Source organism: Ornithorhynchus anatinus, chromosome 11, assembly GCF_004115215.2.
Source record: "Ornithorhynchus anatinus isolate Pmale09 chromosome 11, mOrnAna1.pri.v4, whole genome shotgun sequence".
Lineage (NCBI taxonomy): Eukaryota > Metazoa > Chordata > Mammalia > Monotremata > Ornithorhynchidae > Ornithorhynchus > Ornithorhynchus anatinus.
In genome coordinates, this window is record NC_041738.1 from 54,701,544 (window position 1) to 54,726,842 (window position 25,299).

Below are 25,299 nucleotides of genomic sequence, written 5' to 3' on the forward strand. Positions count from 1 at the left end.
CCCAGGGCTGTAGCGGCCGCTCCGGGGCAAAGGGGAGGCCAGATCCCGCTCCCTCGGGGGGCGGGGGGACTGGGCCGGCCTGCAGCCCGTTCACCCCCATCTCACCCTTCCACGGAGAAACGCCCGAGGCTCAGGCGGCCAAACCCAGGGCCACAGGAAGAATGCAGCCACACGGACTCACGGAGCAAAGACGCCGGAGGTTTAATGTGGACAGCTGAGCCGGGACCCGCCTGGACCCGCCAGGACCTCCAGACCCCCGTCCCGCCCTCCGGCCCCCCCACCCCTCACAGCAATACCAAGAGGTGCGACAGGTCACTGCAGCGTCTCCACGGGGACGCGTCAATGACCTGGCACCGGCTCAGATCAGAGAAGGGACTGGGGGGACGACTGAGTAAAATGCTTTTTTTTTTCATCAAAACAATAAAGAGGCTGGGAATCGGGGGCTAGAACTGTCCCAGGGGTCCGGGAAAGAGGGACCGATACCTCAAGGCGCAGGAAGCCGAGCTGAGCCCGGGAGGGAGCCCTCTGGGCGAAGGTGGGCAGTGGGAACCCAACCCTCATCCCGACTGTGAGCTGGTCGTTTGGCGCATCAACACATCTCTCTTTCAGCATTTCCAAAATGTGCCCATCCTCTAGACTGTAAACTTACGTGCAGGGAATGTGTTTACCAACTCTGTTATATTGCTATACCGTAATAATGATAATGGTATTTGTTAGGCATTACTATGTGTCAAGCACTGTTCTAAGCATTGGGGTACATACAAGCTAAAGGATTGGACAGTCTCTGGCCCACATGGGGCTCATAGTCTTAATTCCCATTTTACAGATGAAGCAACCGAGGCACAGACAAGTGAAGCAACTTGCCCAAGGTCACACAGCAGACTAGCGGCAATCAGGATTAGAAACCATGTCCTTCTGACTTCTAGGCCCGTGCTCTGTCTTCTAGACCATGCTGCTTCCCCAAATGCTTAGTACAGTGCTCTGCACATAGTAAGCACTCAAATACCATCGATTGATCCAAAGGGCCACCACACTAGCTACTCCACCAGCATCCTCGCTGACCTCCCTGCCTCCAGCCTCTCCAAGTCCATATTTCCCCCAGCTTCCAGATCACTGTTGGAAAATACCGTTCTGTACACGTTTCCCGACTCCTCAGTAAGGATGGCCCACTCCTCTCTGTCTCAACCAGAAATGCCTGACCGTCGGCTTTAAGGCACTTAAGGCTTTAAGGCACTTAAGGCTTTGTATTAATCCACTCTCTTTGCCCACGGTACTCCAGTTTCCAGTCTCCTTTCCCCTCAACCGAATCTACCCACTGTGTCTTGTTCTTGTCTCTCCGGCTGCCAAACTCCGGATCACGCGGCCCCACATCCCTGCACCTCCCAGCCTGGAACCGCCTTCCTTTTCCCTTCGGGCAGACTACTGTTGTCCCCTTCTGCAATCACACGTCCTCCAAGAGGCCTTTCCCGATGAGCTTCCCATCCACCTCCCCCTTTACGTTCCCCCCAAACTGTTACTTCAGCCCTTCGGCACTCCCTCAACCCTTTAACTATTCACCAACACCTGAGGCACCTACACACGCACCTTTTCATTATACTACTTCTTCCTTCCTGTAATTCACTTGAGTCCCTTCTAGACTAAGCTCCTTGAGGGTAAAGATCTGTGCTTTATCAACTCGATTGTACTCTCCCAAGTACTTAGTCCAGTGCTCTGCACACAGTAGACAATAAATATTAACTGATTAATTGGACAAGAGCAGGAGACCAGCTCCCACTGAAGCAGGGCTCCACGAGCAGAAAAGGTGCCAGAACCTGGGGCTGGATCCAGCCTGAAACTTCAATTTCTTGGTCTCCTGAGGGAGCCCCACTGGGGAGTCTGGGTTTTGGGCTGGATCCTGCTGGCCTCTCTCTGTCCCATGTCTGTCCCTGGGGACAGGATGTAGTTACCTCTGCCTCTCTCTCTCTCCCTCCCTCCGCCCTGGGCCTCCTGAGACCCCCAAGGCCGGCCGAAGCAGGGAGTAATGAGGGAGGAGGCGTAGTGTGATGGAATGGGGAATTATTTCAGCGCTGGAGAGCCAGCATCCACTGCTCCGAGCCTTCCAGGCCTTCTCTGGGAGTGTCCAGTCCCGGGGTGTGGTGGGCCCAGGACATAAGCTGCAGTTGCTCCCTAGGCACTTGGGAGAAGGGGTGTTCCCGGCCCAGGGCTCAGGAGTGATACACCTTCAGCTGGTTGGTCTCGTCCAGGCCCAGCTGCAGGATGCCCGGGCCGGCCGAGGGCCTGAGCGTGTGGGAAAGGAGGGGACTGGCAGGGTGGTCAAGGAAAGGTCAGCCCGGGACAGAACCCTGCGCGCAAAGGTGCTGTGTCTGGCCCGAGGGTTAGGGAGCAGGCACGCAGGCCCAACTGGCCATGGTTGGTCAGTAAACAGTCGGCAAGGACCCTATCTGTAGTCCAGCTCAGCACCTCAGATGCTCCCTGAGTTGTGCTCGGATGGGTAGAGGCAGAAGAGGACAAAGGATACACTTTGAGGTCCTTCTTAAAATGCTCCAGCCACTTCTTGTTGGCTTCGATCATGTGCTGGACGTTGAGGCTGCCCACCTTGTGGGTCCGGGGGTGAGAGTGCTGCAGCAGACGGAGCTGTTCACTGGGGACCAGGTCCGGGGGTGGTCAGTCAGGAGCAGGGGTGGGAAAAGGGATGAGGTAGAAAGCTCAGGGAACTAAGTGGCCAGAGGGGCTGCCTCTGCAGCCCGGCCTCCAGTATGCCCTGCTTTCTCCTGTGGCCCCCCGGGGCAGACTTCCTGAGGGTGCTCCTTCCTGGAAGGAGGCCACTGGAGTGGAACATCCTTGTGGGCAGGGATCGCATCATTTGCATTATGAACTTCTCAAGCGCTGGTGCAGTGCTTGACTGCCCTCCTTAATATTACTACTGCCATGACAACCAGCAGGTGGTCTGGGCGGACACTCCTGTCAGCCTGGTGTGGGTGGACAACCCCACAGCTCCCTCTGATGGAGTCCCCGCCCTGCTGGGTTTATCCCTCCTTCCCCGCACTGGGCTATGGGTCTCTCCCAAGGAGGCCGCCCATCCACGGACCATCAGCATCCCCCCTTCACCCCAAAGGATAAGCGGGGCCTCACCTGGCGGACACGTAGCCCAGCTTGTTCTCCAGAGGGGCAGGTCCACCGCTTAGTACCGGAAGCCCAGCTGGAGCGAATAGAGAGATGGGTACAGACGGGTGAGGGGAGGCCGGTACAGACCAGCGGAGGGCGGCGGGGGGGGAATTGCTTTTGGATCTGTGACCGTAATTTATATTATAAATTATTTATTTACATCAATGTCTATCTCTAGACCGTAAGCTCATTATGAGCAGGGAATGTGACTGCCAACAGTGTTGTGTTGTACTCTCCCAAGTGCTTAGTACAGTGTTCTGCACGTGGTAAGCCTTCAAGAAATACACCGATCGACTGACTGACAGACCATCAGAGGCCAGCGGGGTCCCCAGTTCCTGAGTCATGTCTGCTCATCAGCCCAGCTGCGACAGACCCTTGACTAGACCGACCCCTTGGAGGCAGGGGGATAGACTAGATGGCCTCGAGAGGACCCCTCCCAATCAAGGATCCCAGAATCTGGTCACTCCTAGCAGGGTCACCCTGGGATTGAAGGGAGGACAGAGGGCTGAGGACAGGGATGGCAGGGGATTGACGGGGTGTTACCTGGGAAATACTTGCGCCACTTTTCTTCCAGGAAACTGTCCACCGACTGGGCGGCAGAGGTTGCCAGGCTGGGGTTGGGGCGCCAGGCCCACTGGCTAGGAAGGGAAGCCGCAGGCGAGGGAGGGACAGCGGGGGGGGCCCAGGTCTTGGATGAGGTGGGGAAGGGAGTGGAGGTGGCCGGGGCGGTGGGGGGCCGGGACATCGGCCCGGGGGCAGGGGTGAACAGCGGAGACTGCTGGGAGCTCAGAGAGCCTAGGACGCCCAGCACCCCATTGAGCTCCCTCGTGATGTGCTGCAGGGAGCTGTTCAGAAACTGGATCTTCTTGTGCTGGGGGAGTGGCAGGTCCGGCTGGGGGTCTACAGAGAGGAAGGGGAAAGCTGGTCAGGAAGGCAAGATGGTACCTCCCCCTCCCTGTAGTCTCTGCCTAAAGCCATTGGCTGTGTTGACTGGCCAGCAGGCTGGCTAGCCTATCTGTATGCAAACTCCTCCTAAGTGTGAGGCTTCTGAACTTTTGTGCCAAACCCCGGGCCCAGGCAGGGATCCGGAAGGCTGAGTGGCAGAGGGAGGGTCGTGGGCAGTCCCCCAGCTCCCAACTCAACCTGCAGAGGGAAAACCCCAGAACCTGGCAGGTGGGCCAATGCCCGATCAGAGGCCGAGTCGGGGCCATGACCGGAGGCGGGGCCGCAAGCCAGAGACTTTGGCCAAGAGACAGCCATGAGCGAAGGAAGTGGGGGACCCAGCTCAAGTCTCCAGTGGGGGAGGGTTTCGGCCTCGGACTCTGGCACGGGGGAGGAACGGACCAGGAGAGAGTAACGCTGGTGACACGTTTGGACTTTTTGCCCTTTGGGCCGGGCCGGGGGTGGGGATCAAACCGTTGGCTGCTTTAGTGCCCCCGATGCTCCAGCTACCCTACATTATGGTGGCACTTCATTCTCTCCCTTCCCAGAGCAGGCAGCCTACGTGCCCGGGGCCCCGGACAGCCCCTCCCACTCCATCTATGGGGAGCCCACTCCACCTCAGGGGTGGTTCAGACTGGCATGTGGCCCAAACTGCCATACTAAACTTCTACCCAGGGAGAGGGAGGAGGTAGCAGGAGAAGTGGGCTTGACCCAACCTTGGACACAGCGGAAGAGAGGGTGGCTAAATGCAAGGTGCAAAGCCTTTGATGGGGTTGGGGGAAACAGGCTCCAGAGGGATGGAGGGAGGGGCCAAATGACGTTCAGAAGTGCTAGACGCCCCTCCCCAAGAAGGTCCAGAGTCGGGAAGTCCCTTCCCCACACTGGCCACCACAGGGGGGGCTTTGCGCAGCAACGAACGTCTCTACCTGGGGTCACTGGAGATGAGGAGGAAAGAGTGCTGCTGCTGGAGTCTTCCAAGTCGCTGAAGTCAAAGGTCACCACTTTCTTGCGGGAGGAGGCTCCCCTCAAGGAGTTGTCATCCGAGAGCTGGGCCGGGACACAGTCGTCTTTGATCCCCACTAGCTCCCGTGGTGCCGCGAAGAAACCCTGGTAACCCCGGAACTCTGACTCTGACCCTGACCTCTGCGGGGTGGGAGGAGTGCACGAGAATAGAGCGGGAGGCTTCCGGGGGCGGGGTGGCCAAGTCTGGGGAAGGCTGGGACAACTCCCCACTGCCCCCCACTCCTCACTGTGACACCGGGCAGAAGCCCGTCGAGGGCAGGTAGGACCCAACTCCTCCTCGGACTGCTCACAGGAATAGGGGGTGGGTGGGCAGGGGCCGGGCAGAGACGGACAATAGGGCGGTGGGATGGTTGGGATCCAGGGGGGTGGAGCACCTCTTCCCGCAGGGAGGACTCCAGCTGGCTCAGCCTCTCTTCCTTTCTCTTCAACAGGGCTTGGCCCTGGCGCATGGCCGACCTGATCTCGCCCAGGTGCTTGGTCTCCTGTGACTCCGGGGAGGGGCAGAACAAGAGGCGGGGCGGGCAGCACCCGGAGATGGAAGACAGGATGGGAAGTTGGGGGGGACAGGACACCCTGAGCTCGAAGCCGTGTCCCCATCGGCTTCGACCCAGTCACCCGCCTCCCGTTCTTGCCTGGGCTCTTTCCGGCCTCTTCTACCAGCCAGCCTTAGTGTAGTTGGCACTGCCTAATCCAAGACCCCAGACCCCAAACCTACCAAAAGGCCTATCCTGTTGGGATGAGTAAATGGGAAGGAGAAGGGATGACTAACACCCTCTCCAAAAGTCAATCTCTGTTTCCCACCTGTGGGACAGCAGCAACCTCAAACCAGGGGTCAGCATACAGCTAGAGACCATGTATACTCAGAACAATATGGTAATGCTATACTGACTAACCCTTCTTTCCAGGGAGAGGGAGGAGGTGGCAGGAGGAGTGGGCTTGAACCAACCCCGAACAATATGGTTATGGTATGGTAATGGACTCTGAATCCAGGAATCCCAGGAATTTTAGGATTCTGCGACTTCGCCCCACACCGTTGCTCCCTAGACCGGGGCCCTTTCCCACTGTTCCTCTGTAGGCTGCCGCTCCCCCACGGTGGCAACCTCACCTCCTTCAGGCTCCGGGGTACGTCCTCCAAGTCCAGGGAGGTAGCAGGGCCCTCGGACGCCCTTTGGGGGCTGGCCAGGTCATGGCGCCACTGCTGCTTGGCGGCCTTCAGTGCGGCCTGCCGCTTCCTCAGGGACCGAGTCTGGCGTGCCAGGAATTCCTTGGCGCTGCGGACGGACACTCCCTCGGTGGACAGTAAGTGCCTGATTCTGCAGAGGGGACAGATAAGAAATAATAAGAGCCAGAGGTCGACAGGGGCAGGGATCGTTCCCCCCATTTTACAGAGGGGAAAAGTGAAGCTCACAGAAGTTAAGGGAAGTGCCTGAGATCTGGAAGCTACTGGGTGGCAGAGGTATAACTAGGCCCCCTGGTCACGCTCCCTGACCCCACCTCCCGGACCCCCGGCCACTCACTCGTCCAGCTGGCAGTTGCTGCTGTCGTCGTCACGGTGGTCCCGGGAGGGCAGAGCTGCCGGCTCTTGGGGGAGGCTCTGAGGGGCAGGGGTGGGAGGGGGCTGGGGTAAACTGGGACTGGTGCCAGTCTCAGGTGCTGGGGTCAAACCTAACGGTAGCCCCCCATGCGACTTCGGGCCCCACTCCGCCCCACTCACAGGCCCCCTAAACAGCCAGCCCCCAGCTCCACCCTCACTCACCACTCTATCTCCTCCCCCATCCCCTTCCTCTCCATCCCCCTCATAACCAGCCACTGGGTCCGCCCCCACTCACGGGCTCCGGCTTCTGCAGGTCCTCGACGAGCAGGGTCTCCTCTGGCGGAGGAGCGGCCGGGCTCTCCCTGGCCACCAGCACATCCAAGGCCTCCTGCTTCCTCTGGGCGGCTCTGTCTAGGTCCCTGGGGGAGGAGGAAGGGAATGGAGGGGTAGAGCCCAGGGACCTGGCTACTGTGGCGAGCCAGGGCTCACTCCTGTCCCTTAGTAGCCTCAATCCTGTTCCGGGCACCCCAAAGGCGGGGTCAGAGTGAAGCAGCCCGGCCGGTGGCCGTGTCCTCCCCAGTTCCCCGGGGACCCGGGAGTCCTGGCACCCCATCCCCCGGTCTCCGCCTCCAGCCCGGCACCGTGGGCTCCCAGTCTCCCACCTGATCCGCTGCTGCAGCCTCTGGCTCCGCCCCTGCAGCTCCTCCACCTGCGACTCCAGGTCGGTCCTTTGGGCCCGCAGCTCCTCCACTGCCCGGCGCAGCTCTCGTGTGGCCTCGCCCAGGGCAGCCTGCTCCGCCCGCGCCTCCCGCAGGTGCCGGCTGGAGGCTGCGGCTTCCTGGGCCCGGTGGGAGAATGTGACCGTGGTGCCAATGTGTCGCACCCACCCAGCCGTAGGACCGCAACCTGGGCGTTGCCGCCCCTTGGCCCATCGCCATGTCACCGGAGTACCCACCCTTTGGTGATCGGCAGGGCAGGCTAGGGCTGGGAGCCGCATATCCTTAAGCACCAAGCCCCAAGCACCCCGGGGACCGGACGGACCGAGGGGCCTGGACCACTGACCTCTCGCTCCTTGGCAATTTGCTTCTCCTCTTCCAGCAGCTGCTGTCGCTTCTTCCTGACCATCTCCTCCTGTGGCAGAGCCAAATGGGGTCAGGAGAGGGATAGGCAGCCAGAGTGGGAGAGGGGAGGCCTGCCAGCCGAGGTGCCTGAGGCTTCTGTCATCACGCCCTGTCACCCACCTGGACATCCAGCTGTGCCAGACTGGCCCGGGTGGCTTTTGTTCGGGTCTCGAGCTCCAGAGCTAAGTCGTGAAGTTTCTTTTCCTGGAGACGGAGAGGGGGATGGGGGGCTGAGAGCGGGTGGCAGTGACTCCTGAGCCCTTGGGATGCCAAGTCATCCATGCCAGAGGTTCTGCTTATCCAGCACAGGGCTGTTCGTGGGCAGCCAAGAGAAACCCCCACTCTGAGAGGAGCAATATGGCATACAAAGCTGGGGCTTTCAGTTGTCTGAGCAAATCTCGTGTACCTGCCATAGCCCACAGATACAGCAGTGGGCCTGCCTGCCGTCGCCCCCCACAGCTGTAGTAGTGAGGCCTTCCCATCCCCCCCACTGAAGTAGGAGGGCCTGCCCGCTGTCACCCTCCATAGCTGTAATAGCAAGGCCTTCCTCCCACCCCTCATCCAGCACCTGCTCCCGGTGCCGTAGCCGCAGGTCGTCGAGCTGCCCGTCCAGCTCCTGCCGCACCGATTCCCGCTCCACGTGGTGTGCCCGCCGCAACTGCTCCAGCTCTCCTGTCAGGCCTTCCAGAAGCTCTGTCCGCTGCTGCCTCTCCTGCCAAGGGGAGAGCGGACGGTGGGCAGCACTCATACAGGGACTGGCAGAATCTCTGGATGAGTCTACCCTGTCTCCCCAGTTGGTCCCAGGGGTCTCCTTGAGGCTTGGACTACGTCCACCCCATCTCCCCCAGTGGCCCAGGAGAGTCCCCAAGGGTAGGGACGCGTCCATCCCGTCTGCCCCGCTGGGCCTGGGGACTCCCTGAGGGCAGGGCCACATCCATCCCATATCCCCCACTGGACTGGGGGCTCCCTGAGGGCTGGGCTGTGTCCATCTCATCTCCTCCACTAGACCGGGGGCTCCCTATCTATCCCGACTCCCCCACTGGATCCGAGGGGAGGGCAGGGACAGTCCATTCTTTCACAAGGATCTCGGGCACTGGGGACCACACCGCATCCCCCTGACCCCACAGTCACAGTGGAATCTGGCCAGTGACAGAGATGCCCCAAACCCCCATTCCGTGAACAGCAGCAGGAGTCCCAGAGATGCCACTGCTCAGACCTGCAGCTCTCTCCATGCTGGGGTGCCCGGTTCTGGAGTGCCCCAGGTCCACCCGCCCAGAGGAGGGGCCTTCGAGTCACCTCCTCAGCGTACTGCTGCCGGATTCGAGCAAGGGCCAGCTGGTGCTCCTCCCTCAGCCTCTCCATCTTCCTCTCGTGATCCTTCTCCACACCCTGCCGCTTTTCTGCCAGGAGGTCACTGAGCTGCGGGGGGCGAGGCAGGGATGTGGGGGTCTGGCCCATGTGACAACCCCAAGGAGCACAGGGATCCCTGAATTCTGAGTGGGGGGATGAGGGCAGCAGCAGGGGAAGTCAACCCAGAGCTCTAATCCCGACTTTCGTCCTATCCAACGTGGGGCTGGGGGTGAGGCCCTGGGGTGAAGGAGAGTGTGGGCGTCCGAACTGGAGTCGGGGGAGGAGCTGTCCTGGGGTTGGGGGAGCCACGTCACCTTATTCCTCCCCACCACCCTTGCTTTTTGGGCCCCTCCCCTGCTGTTACACCCTCCCCAAAGTAAGGGCCGTTGGGGTGGTTGGGGCCCAGCCTGGGCACTGGGCCCACCAATCCTGCGAGCCCTCTGCACATAATTAGCAGTCAATAAATACGATTAATCGATTGATTGAGTTCCTTGGGGACAGGCCCCGCCTGTGTCACGGGGACAGGTCCTCCGTGAATACGGGTGTGCCCATTCCTGTCTACCACACCAGGCAGGCAGGATCCACCCGAGATCCTGGTGTCGACAGCCCAGATGGGATCCGGTGGCAGGTGGCCTATGAGAAGCAGCATGGCCTAATAGATACAGCATGGGCCTGGGAGTCAGAAGAACCGAGGTTCTAATCCCGGCTCCGCCATTTGTTGGCCGTGACACCCCAGGCAAATCACTTAACTTCTCTATGCCTCAGTTACCTCATCTGTAAAATGGGGATTAATGCTGTGAGCCCCGTGAGACACATGGACTGTGTCCAACCTGATTACCTTGTATCTCCCCCAGAGCTTAAAAGAGTGCTTGACACATAGTAAGCACTTAACAAATACCATCTTCATTTATGGTCAGGGCCAAAGAAATGCCCAGCCAAGCGAGGAGAGTGGGGCCCTACCTCTCGCTCATACTCCAGCACCAGGTGCGCCTTCTGCTGGACGCCCTGCTGGGCTCGGCCCAGACCCTCCGCGCCCCACTTGACGTCCGGGACCTGCTTCTCGAGAGCCACCTCCACCTGCGGTAGAGAACTGTGCAGCCGGGAGGGAGCAGGAAGGGAGAAGTCCCCGGGGGCAGCTCAATTCACCGGGAGTCCCACAGGGGAGAAGGGAGATAGGTGGCCCACCCCCGACCAAGTCCCCATTCCCTCCAGCCCATCCCAAGTGGCTGCGGGCCAGCTCCTGACAGGCACATCCCTGGGAGTCTGAAAACCATCCGGGGCCAGCACCATGTCCCTCGGCTCTCCACCCCTTCTGGTCTTCGGGTCGCTGAGGCTCTTGTACCTCACGGTGGTTCTCTTCGGCCAAAGCCCTGAGCCGCTCCAGGTCAGCCGCATGCTCCCTGTCCAGCACCGCCACGGCCTGGGGGCAGATAGAGCCAGGAGCGGCCTTCAGAACTGGCCCCAGGCACCAGAGCTGAGGAGAGAGTCGCCCCAAAGGGAGTGACGCTCTCGGGCTACCCCAGCCTGTCTGCTCCCTTGACCCGCAGCCTCCTACCTCTTTCCTCTCGCCTTCCAGGCGCTCCCGGAGTTGGCGGAGCGCCAGCTCCTTCTCCTCCTCCAGTGCTGCCCGCTCTCGTGCCTCTGCGGCCACCAGCTCCTTCCGGAGGTGCTCCAGCTCCTGCCTCCGCTCCTGCTCTAAGCTGGCCCGCTCGGTGACCAACCGTGATGCCAGCTCCTCCCTGAGCTCCTGCAGCTTGGTGGCCTGCTCCGCCCTGGCCCAGGCAGGGGGCGACGCGAGAGAGAGGGGAGAAGGAGTCATTGGGAGGTCCGTTCTGGGCTTCATGGGGCTGGGGTCTCCGTTCCCTGGGGGTGGGGGGAGGCGTTCACCTCATCTGGTCCTCAGTTGCCTGCCAGCTGGATCGTAGCTGGGCTCTGAGTCTGGATGGTTTCTGGCTTCCCTCCTCGTTCACACAGGCCTTTTCCTCCCCCTCCACCTCCTCCTTCTCCTCTTCCTCCTCCGAGGTCCCCTGCAGCTGCTCCTTCAAGGCCCTGGGAAGGGAGATGAAGTGTGGCATCACAGCGGGCCTTAAAGAAGACCCCAGGCCTTAAAGCAGTCCTCTTTCCCTGCCTCAAGGGGATGAGTGCGTCAATAGGGGCTGACCAGGTCCACTGCCTGGCTGGGATGGGTGTTGAATGCATCTACAGAGGCTGACCAGACTCCCTTTTCTGAGCCGTGCCCGGACGTCAGGATGCCGATACAGGAGGAGGGGAGACGAGTGAGGCTTGGCAGAACCAAAGAGCCCCTGTGGGCTCAGGGCTGGGCTGGGGGTGGAGGGAAGGGCAGGACCTGAGGGACTGTTTGTTCGGCTCCGGCAGTTTTGACGCCTCCACCTCTGCCTCCTGCCTCAGTTCCTCTTGCTGCTGCTGCACCTTCTCCTGCTGCACCTCCTCCCGCTGCTCCGCCTGCAGTCGCCTCGGCATCGGCTCCAGCTCTGGCTCCGGCAGAGGCTCTGACTCTGGGTCTGGCTCCACGTCCTCAGCTAGGCTCTCCATGTCCTTTAGGGAGGCCCCGGGGGGCTGGGGAGACACTATGGGTTCTTCATTCAGCCTGCCAGGAAACAAGAAGACAAGACACTCATCATATCACCCGTGGACTATGGCATCAACTTCCTTTCTGATCTCCTATCCTCCTGTCTCTCCGCACTTCAGTCTAAACTTCACTCTGCTGACCGGATTATCTCTCTACACAAATGTCTGGGCACGTCGCCCCCCCGACCCACCCTCAAAAATCTCCAGTGGTTGCCTATCAACCTTCGTATCAAGCAAAAAGTCCTCACTATTGGCTTCGGAGTTCTCCATCACCTTACTCCCTCTTACCTCACTTCCCTTCTCTCCTTCTACAGCTCAGCCCACACACTCCGCTCCTCTGCTGCTAACCTCCTCACTGTGCCTCGTTCCCGCCTGTCCGTCGACCCCTGGCCCACGTCTTACCTCTGGCCTGGAATGTCCTCCCTCCTCACATCTGCCAAACTATCTCACTTCCCCCCTTCAAAGCCCTACTGAAAGCTCATCTCCTCCAGGAGGCCTTCCCAGACTGCATCCCCCTTTTCCTCTGCTCCTCCTCCCCTCCCCATCACCCCTATTTCTTCCTTCTACTCTACACCCCTCCCCACCCCACAACACTTGAGTATATATGTACAAATTTATTATTCTATTTATTTTCTTAATGATGTGTATATATCTATAAATCCATTTATTTATACTGATGCTATTGATGCCTGTAATTGTTTTGCTTTATTGTCTGTCTCCCCACTTCAAGACTGTGAGTCCGTTGCTGGGTAGGAACTGTCTCTATTTGTACTGTACTTTCCAAGCGCTTAGTACAGTGCTCTTCACACAGTAAGCGCTCAATAAGTACAACTGAATGAATGACAGGGCGGGGACCTGTCAGTGGGGTCAGTTAATCGTATTTATTGAGCGCTTACTGTGTGCAGAGCACTGTACTAAGCGCTTGGAAACTACAATATAACAATATAACAGACACATTCACTGCCCCCAATGAGCTTACATCCCAGGATCCTGGGGCCACCCAGGGGAGCTGAAAGCCAGGTGGCCAAAGACGACTCCACAGCCTCTGGCTTGGTTTCTCTCTGCTTGGTCTGTGATGACAGCGGGCCTATGTGTCAATCTCCAGAGGCAGAGAAACTTTCAAGCTGGCAAGCCTGGTGCTCTCCCAGCAGCTGCCCCGGAATCCTCAACTCCACCAGGCAGGCCGTAGGAAGAATCCATTGATTCGTCTCCTGGCTGGTCTCTGTTTCCCGACTCCCCCTCGGCCTGGGCCCCTGCTGCTCAGGGCTCGGGCTGGAAGAACCCAACCATCAGAAAGCTGGTACCCCAGAGCTACCAACATCCAAAGAACAAGGCCCCCCCCGAAGCCCTGCATGCTGAAATGGAGAATTTTCCCTCTTTAGAGGTGGGCAGGCCTCCTCTCCATGGGCCAGAAAGGAGAGGCAAGAGGAGCAGAACACACACCTCTCTGGGACCCCAGGCCATCCTGGCTGGGACACAGTATGAGAAGCCCCCAGCCGAAACCACAGGCAGGCTGCAGAGAGCAGGGCCAAAGCTGATTGTTCCTACTGGCCATTTGTGACACATGCTGGGAGGGAACAGGTGCAGCTGGAGGCCTTGGGAGCCCCAACTCCAACCCACTTCACTCCAGCCTGGGGAGAAGGCAGTGCTACAGAAAACCCTAGGCTCCTTGTTTCCCTTTTTCCCAGCATCTCACACACACACACTTCCCTCATTCCCTCCCCTCCCGAATCCCCCAGTCTCCATCACCGCCCTTCCCACTCCTAACTGGGTTTCCGTGGGAATGTGAGACTGTACCTCAGGAACAGGTGCTCCCCACAGCTCTCTGCTTCCCCTTTCCCAGGACCCTCTCTGATCTCCACCCTAGAAGGCCCCCACTCTAGTCCCCATGGCCACCGGGGTCAGACATGAAGACCGGCTGCGATTGGTGCTTACCCCTGGAGGGGGCCGCCAGCAAAGGGGCTGCCTGCCTGGGGCTCCTCAGGCTCCCCGGGGGTCCCGCACTGTCCATCTTCGGCCCAGCTGGCCCTGGGTGGGCTTCGACTCCGTTCGCTTGGCAGTTTAAAAGGGAAACAAGGGGTTAGATTCTGGGCAGGAGGGTCGGGGCTCGGTCCTCTGGGTTTATAGGTAGGGGTGACCATGTGGGGGACAGAGCACCCCAGAGCTCTCTCTCTGCAGAGTCTCGCCCAATGCCAGGCTGCACGACCTGGACCAGTGCTACCCCCCAGTGGCTGGTTCCTCTGGCTGGCTCGGACCAGACTGACCCCTCTGTGGGCAGCAGGGGCTTTAGCTAACAGGGGGTACCTCCCTGCTTGATCCAGCCCCCCGCCTCTGTCACCTGGAGCCGGGCCCTAACCCCCCCGGGAGCAGCCACCCCCCCACACAGATGGACCGGGCTGGCCGTGGCCTTCCCTCCGTGTGGGCCCAGAGGCGAGAGCGCGAGGGGCTCGGGATCTGGCCGGTGTTACCCGGCTCACTGATCTGCGAGTTGCCATAGTGAGCAGATGCATCCAGGCGGCAAAGCCCGGCCCGGCAGCGGGAGGAGGTGCTTGGTATCGGGGTCAGGAACGGAGTTAGCTCTGAGGCGGTCATGGAGTCATTGTTCAGCCAGGGGTCCCGGAGTTACCCTGACCAGCCGGGGGCCCACCGGCAGCTGCCATCTCTTGGTGTCCTCTAGGCCCAGGCTCCTCTGCATCCATCTCTGCTCCAGTACTCAGCAGCAGGGACGCAGCTAGGGAGGCCAGGGTCTAATTGGTCCTTTAGGCTCCGGGGAGCCTGAAGGGAGGAGGCCGGTGGGGACTGGGGCCTCCGTGGGACCAGCCCTGCAGTTTCCTCTAGTCTCACCCCTGGAAGGCCCATACTGCTGTCCCCACACCTGAGGGCCATGCTCCATTCATTCATTCATTCAACTGTATTTACTGAGCATTTACTGCGTGCAAAGCGCTGTACTATGAGCTTGGGAGAATACAATTAGAAATAGACACATTCCCTGCCCACAACCAGCTCACAGCTCCGCTTGATCTCCAGCCAACGGTCTAGAGTGGGAAAGCAAGGACAATTTGGAAGAGCAAAGATTTGGAAAAGCCAGAGGGTTCACCACCTGGGTCCCAAGCTACCCACCCACCCAAACCTGATCCCTTGCAAGGTTTCTGGGATCCCATGGGGGAGGGAAACCCTGGAAAACGTTATTCGGCATCAGACTAGTAACTGGAAACGTTCAGAGCCCTAGAAGGTCATGGAGACAGAGAGAGCGCGAGAGACCGAGTTAGAGACAGCAAGTGTGCGAGGGTGTCAGAAATAAAGACAAAGAAAAAAGAAGGGAAAATGTGTTGTGGCGGGGAAGGATTTCGGGGGGAGCAAGAGAAGGCAGTGAGGAACTTGATGGGAGTCACTCTGAAGAGAGCCATGAGGATTATCAGAAGAGCCAGGAAAAAGCCTGAGAGGTTGAACAGTGTCTGCTGTCCTGTCTCCCCATACTCCGGCCCCACCCTCACTGGCCACTCACGAGGTCAGCCTACCCCGAGCACCCCTGGGCTGCATAGGGATGCAGGTTAAATAGAATCCCACCCTGGCCACTGAGCACTTTGTTTATGTCCCTTCAGGGACCTCAGGAAGTCACCTAGTTCAGCCTCCTGCTTTGGTGAGAGGCAGATTCCATTTCTCATTCATACACACATATGCCCACATGCACCGCCCCCCCCCCCACCCCCCACACACACCTCTCTGCTCCCCTGAACAAGGAGGCAGACTCTCTCTCCTCCGCTGGACCTCAGGGCCCAGCTCCGCATCCGTTACCTCTCCAGGCCTCGGCTGTTCCCAGGCTGGGGTGCTTCCACCACGGGACTGTTCTGGTCTCCGCCCTCCTCTTCCGGCTCCGGGGTCTGCAGGGAGAGACGTCCTGCTCCGTTACCAGCAAGACTAGGGATGAAGGGAGGAAGGGAGGGAGGGAGGAAGGGCGAAGGGAGGTCTGGTCTTGTTTTATGCTGCCGTTTCCAGCCTACAGCGACACCACGGACACATCTCTCCCAGAACCATCTTCAATCGTTCTGTTAGTGTATCCATATAGTTCTCTTGGTAAAAGTATGGAAGCAGTTTACCTTCGCCGCCTTCCGTGCACTAAACTCGAGTGTCCTCCCTCGACTCTCTCCCATGCCGCTGCTGCCCAGCGTGGGTGAGTTTTGACTTGTAGCAAATTGCCTTCCACTCTCTAGCCACTGGCCCAGCTACGAATGGAATGGGTAGGCCTCTGCTTGACTCTCCCTCCCCAAGTCGAGACTGGTAGAGTACTGGAAACTCTCCAGATGCGACCCTGAAAGTGGACCTATGTACATATCCTTAATTATTTATTTATATTAATGTCTGTTTCCCCCTCTAGTCCATAATCTCACTGTGGGCAGGGAACATGTTTATCGACCCTGTTATATTGTGCTCTCCCAAGTGCTTAGAACATTGCTCTGAACAAAGTAAGCACTCAATAAATACAGTTGATTGATGATAATAATAATAATAACTGTGGTATTGGTTAAGTGCTTACTAAGTGCCAAGCACTGAACTAAGCTCTAGGGTAGATACACGACAAGAAAGTCCCACTTGGGGTTCACAGTCTCAGTAGATGAGAAAACAGGTACTGATCTCCCCGAAGAGGCCAGCCCCATCTGAGGGACCAGGATTGGGGTTGTCAGGCTCCCAGGAAAAGGAAGGAGGAGAGACAGACGGTGGAGGATCCCAGCTTCAAAGTAAAGGCAGGAACTCCCTGTCGTGACCCCATTTCTGATTCTGTGCCCACTGTGCCCTTCTATGAGGGCATGAAATGGGACTTGGAGCGAGTAAGCTGCAGGCAGGCACTCAGAGCCTTGGGGTATACAGGGTGTGGGCACTGGAGGACTTGGAGCAGGACGCTGCTAATGCCAATAAGGTGGGCTAGTGAATGCCCACCTGGCTGGAAATAATGGCAGAAATGGGTTAGCAATATCCAAATGGGCTGGCAAAAGGGGAATCCCTTCAGCTCGGGATGAAGAAGGGTAAATGAAGTTGTGGGGAAGAGACAGAGTTTCAGCTTTCTTTCCTAACCGGTGCTTCCTAGGTCTGGAAAAGCCCAGGGGCCTCTCTTCCGCCTGACTCTTCACTCACACTCTCATCTCTCAGCCTCCTGCAGGCACCTGACCCCCAGGTCTGCCACCTGGATGGACCCCGAGGTGGGGCAGGACTGGAACGAAAGCCAGAACTCTCTCCTCCTGCCCAAGTTAAAAATGGCAGGGATGCCGGCCAGACAGTTCAGACTCCACTGCCTCTCACCCACTCCCATCACGCCTTCAGCTCGGGCAGCGTGAGCCATTCCAGGAGCTGACCCTGCCACCCTCTGAGGCCTCTGGCAGGGAATTCAACAAGCTGCGGGCTGTTCGGCAGAACTGGCCCAGAGAACCTGTCGGCCCCGGGGCTGGGAGGGGTTTTGGCTTCGGACTCGGACTCTGGAGAGGAAGACTCCAGAAGAGAGCAGTGCTGGGGATGCTGTTGGACTTTCTGCTCTTTAGGCTATTGGGGGGTGGGGAGGTAGGGGGCATTTACTGAAATTTCACTATGTGTTAAGCTCTGGGGTAGTCATAAGATAATCAGATCAGCCCCGTTCCTTGTCCCTCATGAGGCTACCAGTCTGACGGGAAGGGAGAACAACGCTTAGTACAGTGCCTGGCACATAGTAAGCGCTTAATGCATTATTATTATTATTATTAATAATAATCAATCAGTGGCATTCGTTGAGCACTTATTGTGTGCACAGCACTGTACTAAGCCCTTGGGAGAGTACACTACGCAACTGGTCCCTGCTTTCCCTGCCCAAATCAAGCTTTCAGTCTAGAGGGAACTTATAGCCCATTACTATTAATCAATCAATGATATTTATTGAGCACTTACTGTGTGCATAGCATTGTACTATTTGCTTGGGAGGGAGAACAGATATGCCCATCTTTACAGATGAGGAAACTGAGGGCCAGAGAAGTGAAGTGACTTGCCCAAAGTCACTAGGCCAGGCTACGTCCTAATTCCCCGATGAAGCTCACTCCCTCGGTGAACTCATCCGCTCTCACGGCTTTGACTACCATCTCTACGCAGATGACACGCAGATCTACATCTCCGCCCCTGTCCTCTCCCCCTCCCTTCAGGCTCGCATCTCCTCCTGCCTCCGGGACGTCTCCACCTGGATGTCGGCCCGCCACCTAAAACTCAACATGAGCGAGACTGAGCTCCTCATCTTCCCTCCCAAGCCCGGTCCGCTCCCAGACTTCTCCATCACCGTGGATGGCACGACCATCCTTCCCGTCCCGCAGGCCCGCAATCTCGGTGTCATCCTTGACTCGTCCCTCTCGTTCACCCCACGCATCCTATCCGTTACCGAGACCTGCCGGTTTCACCTCTACAATATCGCCAAGATCCGCCCTTTCCTCTCCACCCAGACGGCTACCTTACTATTACGGGCTCTCGTTATATCCCGGCTAGACTACTGTGTCAGCCTTCTCTCTGACCTCCCTTCCTCCTCTCTCGCCCCGCTCCGGTCTATTCTTCACTCCGCTGCCCGGCTCATCTTCCTGCAGAAACGATCTGGGCATGTCACTCCCCTTCTTAAACAACTCCAGTGGTTGCCTATCGACCTCCGCTCCAAACAAAAACTCCTCACTCTAGGCTTCAAGGCTCTTCATCACCTTGCCCCTTCCTACCTCTCCTCCCTTCTCTCTTTCTACCGCCCACCCCGCACGCTCCGCTCCTCTGCCGCCCACCTCCTCGCCGTCCCTCGGTCTCGCCTATCCCGCCGTCGACCCCTGGGTCACATCCTCCCGCGGTCCCGGAACGCCCTCCCTCCTCACCTCCGCCAAACTGATTCTCTTTCCCTCTTCAAAACCTTACTTAAAAATCACCTCCTCCAAGAGGCCTTCCCAGACTGAGCTCCTCTTCCCCCTCTACTCCCTCTGCCATCCCCCCTTTACCTCTCCGCAGCTAAAGCCTCATTTTCCCCTTTTCCCTCTGCTCCTCCACCTCTCCCTTCCCATCCCCACAGCACTGTACCCGTCCGCTCAACTGTATATATTTTCGTTACCCTATTTATTTTGTTAATGAATTGTACATCGCCTCGATTCTATTTAGTTACCATCGGTTTTTATGAGATGTTCTTCCCCTTGACGCTGTTTAGTGCCATTGTTCTCGTCTGTCCGTCTCCCCCGATTAGACCGTAAGCCCGTCAAACGGCAGGGACTGTCTCTATCTGTTGCCGACTTGTTCATCCCAAGCGCTTAGTACAGTGCTCTGCACATAGTAAGCGCTCAATAAATACTATTGAATGAATGAAAGCTGGAAGACCCTTGAGAGCAGGAACTCCTCTTCCTTCTCCTTCCCCTCCCCTCCATTCCTGTCCCTCCCCAGTACAAGTTTCCCTGACAGAGGGCTTGGCCCAGAATGAGGCAGAGCAGAGGAACGACCAGGCCCTGTGGGCCAGGGCAAGTGCCAGACATTTGAAGGGAACCGGCATGCAGGCCGGGAGAAGCTGGAGGATAAAGACCATGGCTGTGGGAATCACCTGCTGTGGCTCCCCTGGTCCGGTCCCAGAAGCGCCCTCTTCCCCGCTTCCCCGGGATCACCTTGCCTTGAACCCCCCACCTCTCCCTCATAATGCTTGTAGGGAGGAGAGAGCATGTTGCCTGCCTGGGCTGTCCTCCCCAGAGACCCGGCAGGTGGAACTCACCTCCCTTGGGAATCGGTCCGGGAGCGGGGACAGCTCGCTAACCTCCAGCAGCTGCTCGGCGAGCCGACTCCGGAAGCCCAGGTCCTGGGGGCGGGAGAAGCGACTGGTGGCAGGCGGAATCTGAGGGGAGCCCTGAGCCGGCCGGCTGCCCTTCGGGGTGCCCCCCACTAGCTCCCGGAGGCCCGAGGAGGCCAGCCATTCCTCAGCAGAGGGGAGGGCCTGGAGCTATAGTGGGGGGCATCCTGGGCAAAGGGGTAGGGGCAGAGGGGAAGCCCTGGACAGATGAGGTGACTCAGACACCGTACTGGGGGCAGAGCCCAGAGGCCAGACACTTGAGCGAGTGAGGGGGAGGACCTCTGGGGCTTGCAGATGGGGAGGGCACCCCGATGACCCTCCAACTCACCAGGCCAAGGAATGAGTCAGGGTTGGACCCGACCGAGGGCTGCAACTCCCACAGGTGCTCGCTGACTTCCGACTCCTGAGGAGAAACCCCCCGCCCCCCACCGCGGGCTGCTCCTTGAGAGGCTGGGTTTGCATTGGCCCTGAACAGGGGGTCAAACACTCTCAAGCACTCTCTGGTCAATTCTGCTCAGTTTTCACAACCAAAAGCCTGGCCCACCCCACCTCCCGTCCTGCCCCCAGGGTGGAAACAAGGCCGGGCTTTCCTGGAGTTGGGGGCTTCAAGCTTTCGGTGCCGCCAATGGGGCCAGGGTCTCCCCAGGGCTAGTGTGCTGGGGTCACAACTCAGGGCAATGGTGTGGGCGCTGCCCAGGTGGCCTGTCGCGGTCTGAAAGGGGGCATCCTGACCCTTAGAAGACCCCAGCTGGCAGTACTTACCTCACTGGTGTCCCCTTTGCAGTCCTTCTTCAGACTGGCCCCCTCCACCGGCTGGTCGGATGCCTTGCCTGGCCCGGACTCCGCCCCTTCCGCCTGTAGACCGGAGGCCGCGGGCCCGGGCTCCTCTCCGCCGTCCTTCCGCTGGAGCTGTAGCCTGGCTGGCTTCTCCCACGGCCCATCACCAGCCACACTGCCCAGACTGCCATCCGTGCCACGGCTCAGTAGCGGGTCTGCGGCTGGGGGGCCCCCGGAATCGGAATTGAGAGATATGTCTTTCCCCTCCTCTCGCTGGCTGGTCTGTGGAGTCTCCTGAAGAAACACAGATGGGGAAAGAGAGGTCTAGAGAGGCTGAGTGGCTAGTCCAAGGTCACGCAACCTGGTGGGCAGAGACTGGTATGGAGTTCTGAGTGCCTGGCCAGACCAGTTCATTCACTAGGGTTCTTCACTGTCTTACCCTTCTTCACTATCTCACCCACTACGATCCCCAGAGAAGACAGGAATTGGGTGCCTCATGACATATTCACCTGGGAAAATAATCCAGGTGATTGGATGGAAGATCCTGGAGTAAAACTGGCTCCTCTCCCTTTCAACTTTCCCTAAACCCAAAGTTCCCATCCAGCAAAGAAAAAGGCAATGGCTGCCTCTTCCTAATTTGCTGATTAAGGCCACATCTCCTCCAAGAGGCCTTCCCCGATTAAGCCCTCTTTCCCCCGGCTTGCTCTCCCTCCTGCATCATCTATGCGCCTGGATCTGTGACTTCTGGGCCCTTGAAATTCACCCCACCCTCAAGGTATGTACATACCTTTAAATTATATAACTTATTTACTTACATTAATTAATGTCTGTCTCCCCCCTCTGGACTGTAAGGTGGTTATGGGCAGAGAACGAGTCTGCTAATTCTGTTGTACTGAACTCTCCCAAGTGCTTAGTACAGTGCTCTGCACATAATAAAAACTCAATAAATATCACTGATTGCTCAGACCCACCTAGACCAGGCGTTAAGTGGGGCTACTGGTGGGAGTCCTGTTACCCAAGACTGGCTGCAGGAAACGACTCCAGCTAAGCAGACCAATGCGACCTGGACTGAGTCAGGTGCTAGGCTAGGCTCCCGCCAGTAGACCCTCAGGCGCCCCAGGTTCAAATCACGATGCTTGGGAATCTAAAATCTTCACAGACCCCACCCCTGATCGCTCCGACAAGCAACCCAGATCGCTAGAGGAAGAAGCCAAGATCAAACAAGGGAAACAAATTGGAGAACTAAAGATCACAGAGCGATGAGCCGCACCAGAGGGACTGGAGGGAAGGGACATCTCTCAAACTCCAGAGAGGGAGGAGAGAAGGTGGGGACGGTCCAGTAAAAGGGCACTGTATCTGTGTCCATCTGACAGCCTGCCCAGAAGGGGAGAAAGGGCACCAGAGACTCTCACGTCTGGCCTTCCCCATGCCTCGGGGGCCCATGGGTCAGGAAGTCAGTCAAGGGGTGTTGGCGGGAGGCGAGAACCTAACTAGACTCTGACCCTAATCTTGCTTCGTGTCACCTTGCCCTCCAGGCCCCCGCCGGCCCCCGGCAGCCCCCCAATCGGCCAGCAAGTTACGACGGCAGAGCTCCCAACGGGGGGTAGAGGATACACTCCCCGCCTCACCCACAGCAGCATACCAACATTAACTCCTGAATCCCCCGTCCTCTTTCCCAAGGCGAGGTCTGCCAAGGGTCAGATAATGCAGGAGTAGGAGCCGAGAAGGGCTGGAAGGAGGATGGAGTCGGGGGAAAGGAGGCAGATGAACACGGCACCGGTATTTGGTTCTGCTACCTGGGCAGGCCTGGCACCAACCCCCGACCAGAGACCCCTCCGCATCCTCCACTTTCTGCCACTCTCCTGAGCCACTTCCTCCACAGGGTCTCCTGTCCAGTCTGGCCAGACCCAATTGCTTCCATCGCTCCCTGTGTCTTCTCCAAATCATGCCGAGCACCCACGTTTCTGGGCCACCCTCGTGGGGTGCCCACCGCCCCCCAAAGCACAGTCCATGACCTCCCAAAACCCGGAGCCCTACACATTCCGCACCAGCCAGAAGGGTCATTTCTGGCTCCCCATTGCCACCTTGTGGAAAGACGAATCCAACTGAATCCCGGTGTCCTCACTGAACCCGTGTCCGGAACTGCCGGCCGATGTCCTCACTGCCGGCCCCTCGTGCCCAAGTCGGTGTCCTATCATCACCCCTAAACCGGCACCAACCAGGGCTCACCCTCTCTCTGTTCGGTCCCCCACACGGAACTCAAGCTTCGACCCCCATCTCAGCCTGCTTTCCCTCCGACACCAAGTCAGGCCCGATCACCTCCCCGGGAACTCACGGGTGGAGAGATGACCAGGGCCACGCGCCGGGCCGCCCGCCCGCCCGCTCTCTCTCCCACCGGCTCTCACCTGGTACTCAAAGCCACCCCCCAGGGCTTCAAGGTCCAGGTGAAGGTTCTTGAAGAGACCCCAGGCGCCTGGGGGAGTCTGCGGAGCACAAGATAGGAGCATGTGAAAACCGGGCAACAGAGGGCAGGGAAGGCCAGACCTGCAGAGTGCCAGCCAGCCAAGGGCAGGATACGGTGTCTCCATGGGGCCCCTCCCACACCCCCTTCTCGCCTCCTCCCCCCCGCACACATTGAGGCATGAGTCGCAGTCCACTGGTCCAGGGAAAGACCTGCCTGATGCCCAGCTAGTGGCCCAGAGACCACTGCTGGGAAATGAGGAGGGAGGTGACAAGAGAGCTGGGGCCCCCGAGATTACCTGGCTATCGCTCTCCTCGTCCTCCTCCTCGGGGGTCTTGTCAAACCCAAGCGAGCTGAGGGGCCTCTTCCCCGCATTCAGGGCGGCCAGGAGATCCCGGCTGGGCCCGGCAGGCTGGGGTTCCGGCAGCTGCGGCTGCTGTAGAGCGGGAGCCCACACAAACACGCACATCAGGACCCTGGCTGGGAACTAAGATCGAGTGGCCTATCCTGCTAGGTTCCTCCCGGCCCCCCAGCCTAGGCGCCTGCATTGCAGTCCGGAGGGTCCATCTACGTGGCCAGTCTGACCCACTGGAAGCCCCCTGCATCGGAGTCCTGCTCCAACCGGTCTTTCGGCCCAGCAGCCGGGAGTATGGACCTAGGCTCCACACAAGCCTCTCTCGCCTTACGAGGGCGGGCTTTTTCAGTGCAGCTTTCCTACCGAACATCCCCCGTGCAGAGGGATGGCTCAGAGACCCCAGGTTGGCATTCTTGGGGTCAGCTGTCTTGGGCAACTTTAACCCCGATGCTCGGCTTCTCTCCAGGGGCAACCCGCCCCGAGATTCGGTTTCCAATGTCGAATGACGGCCTCATCCCTTCTGTACCTGGAGCCCCCTCCCACCCACCAGAGACTCCCAGAAGACAGAGGCGGGGACAGGCAGAGACAGACAGGAGAGGGCAAAAAGTTTACCAGCACGGTTTCTCTGCGTGGCCGGGGCTTGACCCGGCCTTTCGTGGGGCCGCTCTGAGTTCCACAGAGGGCGGCGGGGGCCTTGCTGCACTCACCGACTTCAGCCCGGATCCCCGGGGGCGAAAACAGGGGAGCTAATGAGGAACCCGCAGCCTGAGGAAGCAAGACACCTCGTCAGCCTCCCGAAGATCCCATCTGTGCCCAGGATGCCACCCCGCTTCAGGAGCCACCAGTCGGAAGCAGACCGTAAGCTTGTTGTGGGTAGGGAACGGGTCTGTTTACTGTTATATCGTACTCTCCCATGTGCTTAGTACAGTGCTCTGAACACAGTAAGCACTCAATAAATGTGACTGACTGACTAAAGGACTGTCATGTCATCCAGCTGAGCAAGCCCAGCTCCCTGATATTGTTGGCTAGCCTGTAGTACGTCCAGCCAGGGGCTCCTCTCCTCGCAGGCCATGGGGGACTGGCATGAGAGAGGGAGGCAGAGAGGGAGAAGAGAAGAAGGGGGGGATGGGAAGAAATGGGTCCTAGGGTAGCCGAAGACATCAATACTGGCCGGGGTCCCTGGTTGTGGCAGGAAGCAGTGACCCTGAGCCTCGGCCAGCAGAGCAGCACTCCGGGGTCTCTCGGGGCCGGCCACGCAGTGGACTCCGGGGACAGTAGGCAGAGGAGTCCAACTGGCCACTGGGCCCGGCCTGGGAGTAGCCCGGGGGCCCACCCTCCAGACTCAGCCACGGATCAGCTCCTCCCTGGCCCAAAGTTGCGCCCGGCAGGGCTGCCTGTTCTCAGGGACCACACGATCTACGGGAGAAGCCGGACAAGAGCAGATAGGGCCGGTCTTGGCTCTAAGGGGGCAACGTCCACTTCCCCATGGCTCTCTGGGAGCTGGATGAAGCCTGCTGCCTGGCCTGGCCCCAAGCTCACACCTTCCACATATGGGCAAGAGGGCAGGCTGGGGAGCTGTAGGTTCTGCTCTCCCAGGAAGGGCCTGCTAGGAACTACCCGCTCCCCGTCACCGGCCCCCGACTCTCCCCAGGCGGCATCCGCCGGGCACTGCCCTGCAGACGGGGGGGGTTGGCCGTCATGGGGGCCGAGTCCAACTGGGGCAGGGGGGTAGCTAATTCCCAGCTTAGCTGACATCTATGGTCCTAGAGGGGTGATTGTCAGCAGGTAAGAAGCGGGCCCCAGTCGGCTGGCAGCAAGACGGCAACCAGACCGATTTAGCTCCACTCAGCCCGGGGCCCCTAATCCAAATCCATTTCCCCTGAAGAGGAATCCAGCAGGAAGGGGGGGGTGCAGTTGGGAGGGGGATGGAGAAGGAAAGAGCTGACCGCTGGCCGGCCCCTGGAGGGAGGGGGTCAGAGAGGTAGAGCCAGGCCCTGACCTTTTACCAGCTGCCAGTACCACTGAGGGGGTCAACGTGACAGGAAGCACTCTTTCCCACCCCCCTGCCCCCAACCCGCCAGGCAGGCACAGTGGCATCTCTGGTCTGCAGAGATGGGTTGGGAGGGGTGAGGAGGGGACCTCACACCAAACCCGGCCCCCAGAGCCGGGGGAACTGCT

The 25,299-nt window shown here is 59.0% G+C and overlaps 1 protein-coding gene and 1 non-coding gene across 2 annotated transcripts in view; both read right to left on the reverse strand.

The window, feature by feature from the left end:
* Positions 1-2,038: 2,038 nt before the first annotated feature.
* CEP164 (centrosomal protein 164) overlaps positions 2,039-25,299 on the reverse strand; it is a 32,472-nt gene continuing 9,211 nt past the window's right edge. The window contains exons 6-32 of the mRNA XM_029075776.1: positions 23,734-23,886; positions 23,065-23,202; positions 22,711-22,788; positions 20,291-20,599; positions 19,857-19,931; positions 19,454-19,537; positions 15,520-15,605; positions 13,660-13,776; positions 11,483-11,743; positions 11,023-11,184; positions 10,691-10,907; positions 10,478-10,555; positions 10,096-10,212; positions 9,082-9,204; positions 8,354-8,497; positions 7,906-7,989; positions 7,727-7,795; positions 7,327-7,502; positions 6,960-7,083; positions 6,648-6,724; positions 6,236-6,443; positions 5,505-5,612; positions 5,034-5,154; positions 3,709-4,065; positions 3,133-3,199; positions 2,519-2,641; positions 2,039-2,301 (exon numbers count right to left, since the gene is read on the reverse strand). Of these exons, the coding sequence (XP_028931609.1) occupies positions 2,205-2,301; positions 2,519-2,641; positions 3,133-3,199; positions 3,709-4,065; positions 5,034-5,154; positions 5,505-5,612; positions 6,236-6,443; positions 6,648-6,724; positions 6,960-7,083; positions 7,327-7,502; positions 7,727-7,795; positions 7,906-7,989; positions 8,354-8,497; positions 9,082-9,204; positions 10,096-10,212; positions 10,478-10,555; positions 10,691-10,907; positions 11,023-11,184; positions 11,483-11,743; positions 13,660-13,776; positions 15,520-15,605; positions 19,454-19,537; positions 19,857-19,931; positions 20,291-20,599; positions 22,711-22,788; positions 23,065-23,202; positions 23,734-23,886 (3,753 nt within the window). The 3' untranslated portion in view covers positions 2,039-2,204. The remainder of the gene's footprint in view (positions 2,302-2,518; positions 2,642-3,132; positions 3,200-3,708; positions 4,066-5,033; positions 5,155-5,504; positions 5,613-6,235; positions 6,444-6,647; positions 6,725-6,959; positions 7,084-7,326; positions 7,503-7,726; positions 7,796-7,905; positions 7,990-8,353; positions 8,498-9,081; positions 9,205-10,095; positions 10,213-10,477; positions 10,556-10,690; positions 10,908-11,022; positions 11,185-11,482; positions 11,744-13,659; positions 13,777-15,519; positions 15,606-19,453; positions 19,538-19,856; positions 19,932-20,290; positions 20,600-22,710; positions 22,789-23,064; positions 23,203-23,733; positions 23,887-25,299) is intronic.
* Positions 15,906-16,042, reverse strand: LOC114815313. Its single transcript, XR_003763077.1, has one exon. It is a non-coding gene; the product is annotated as a small nucleolar RNA SNORA7 (small nucleolar RNA).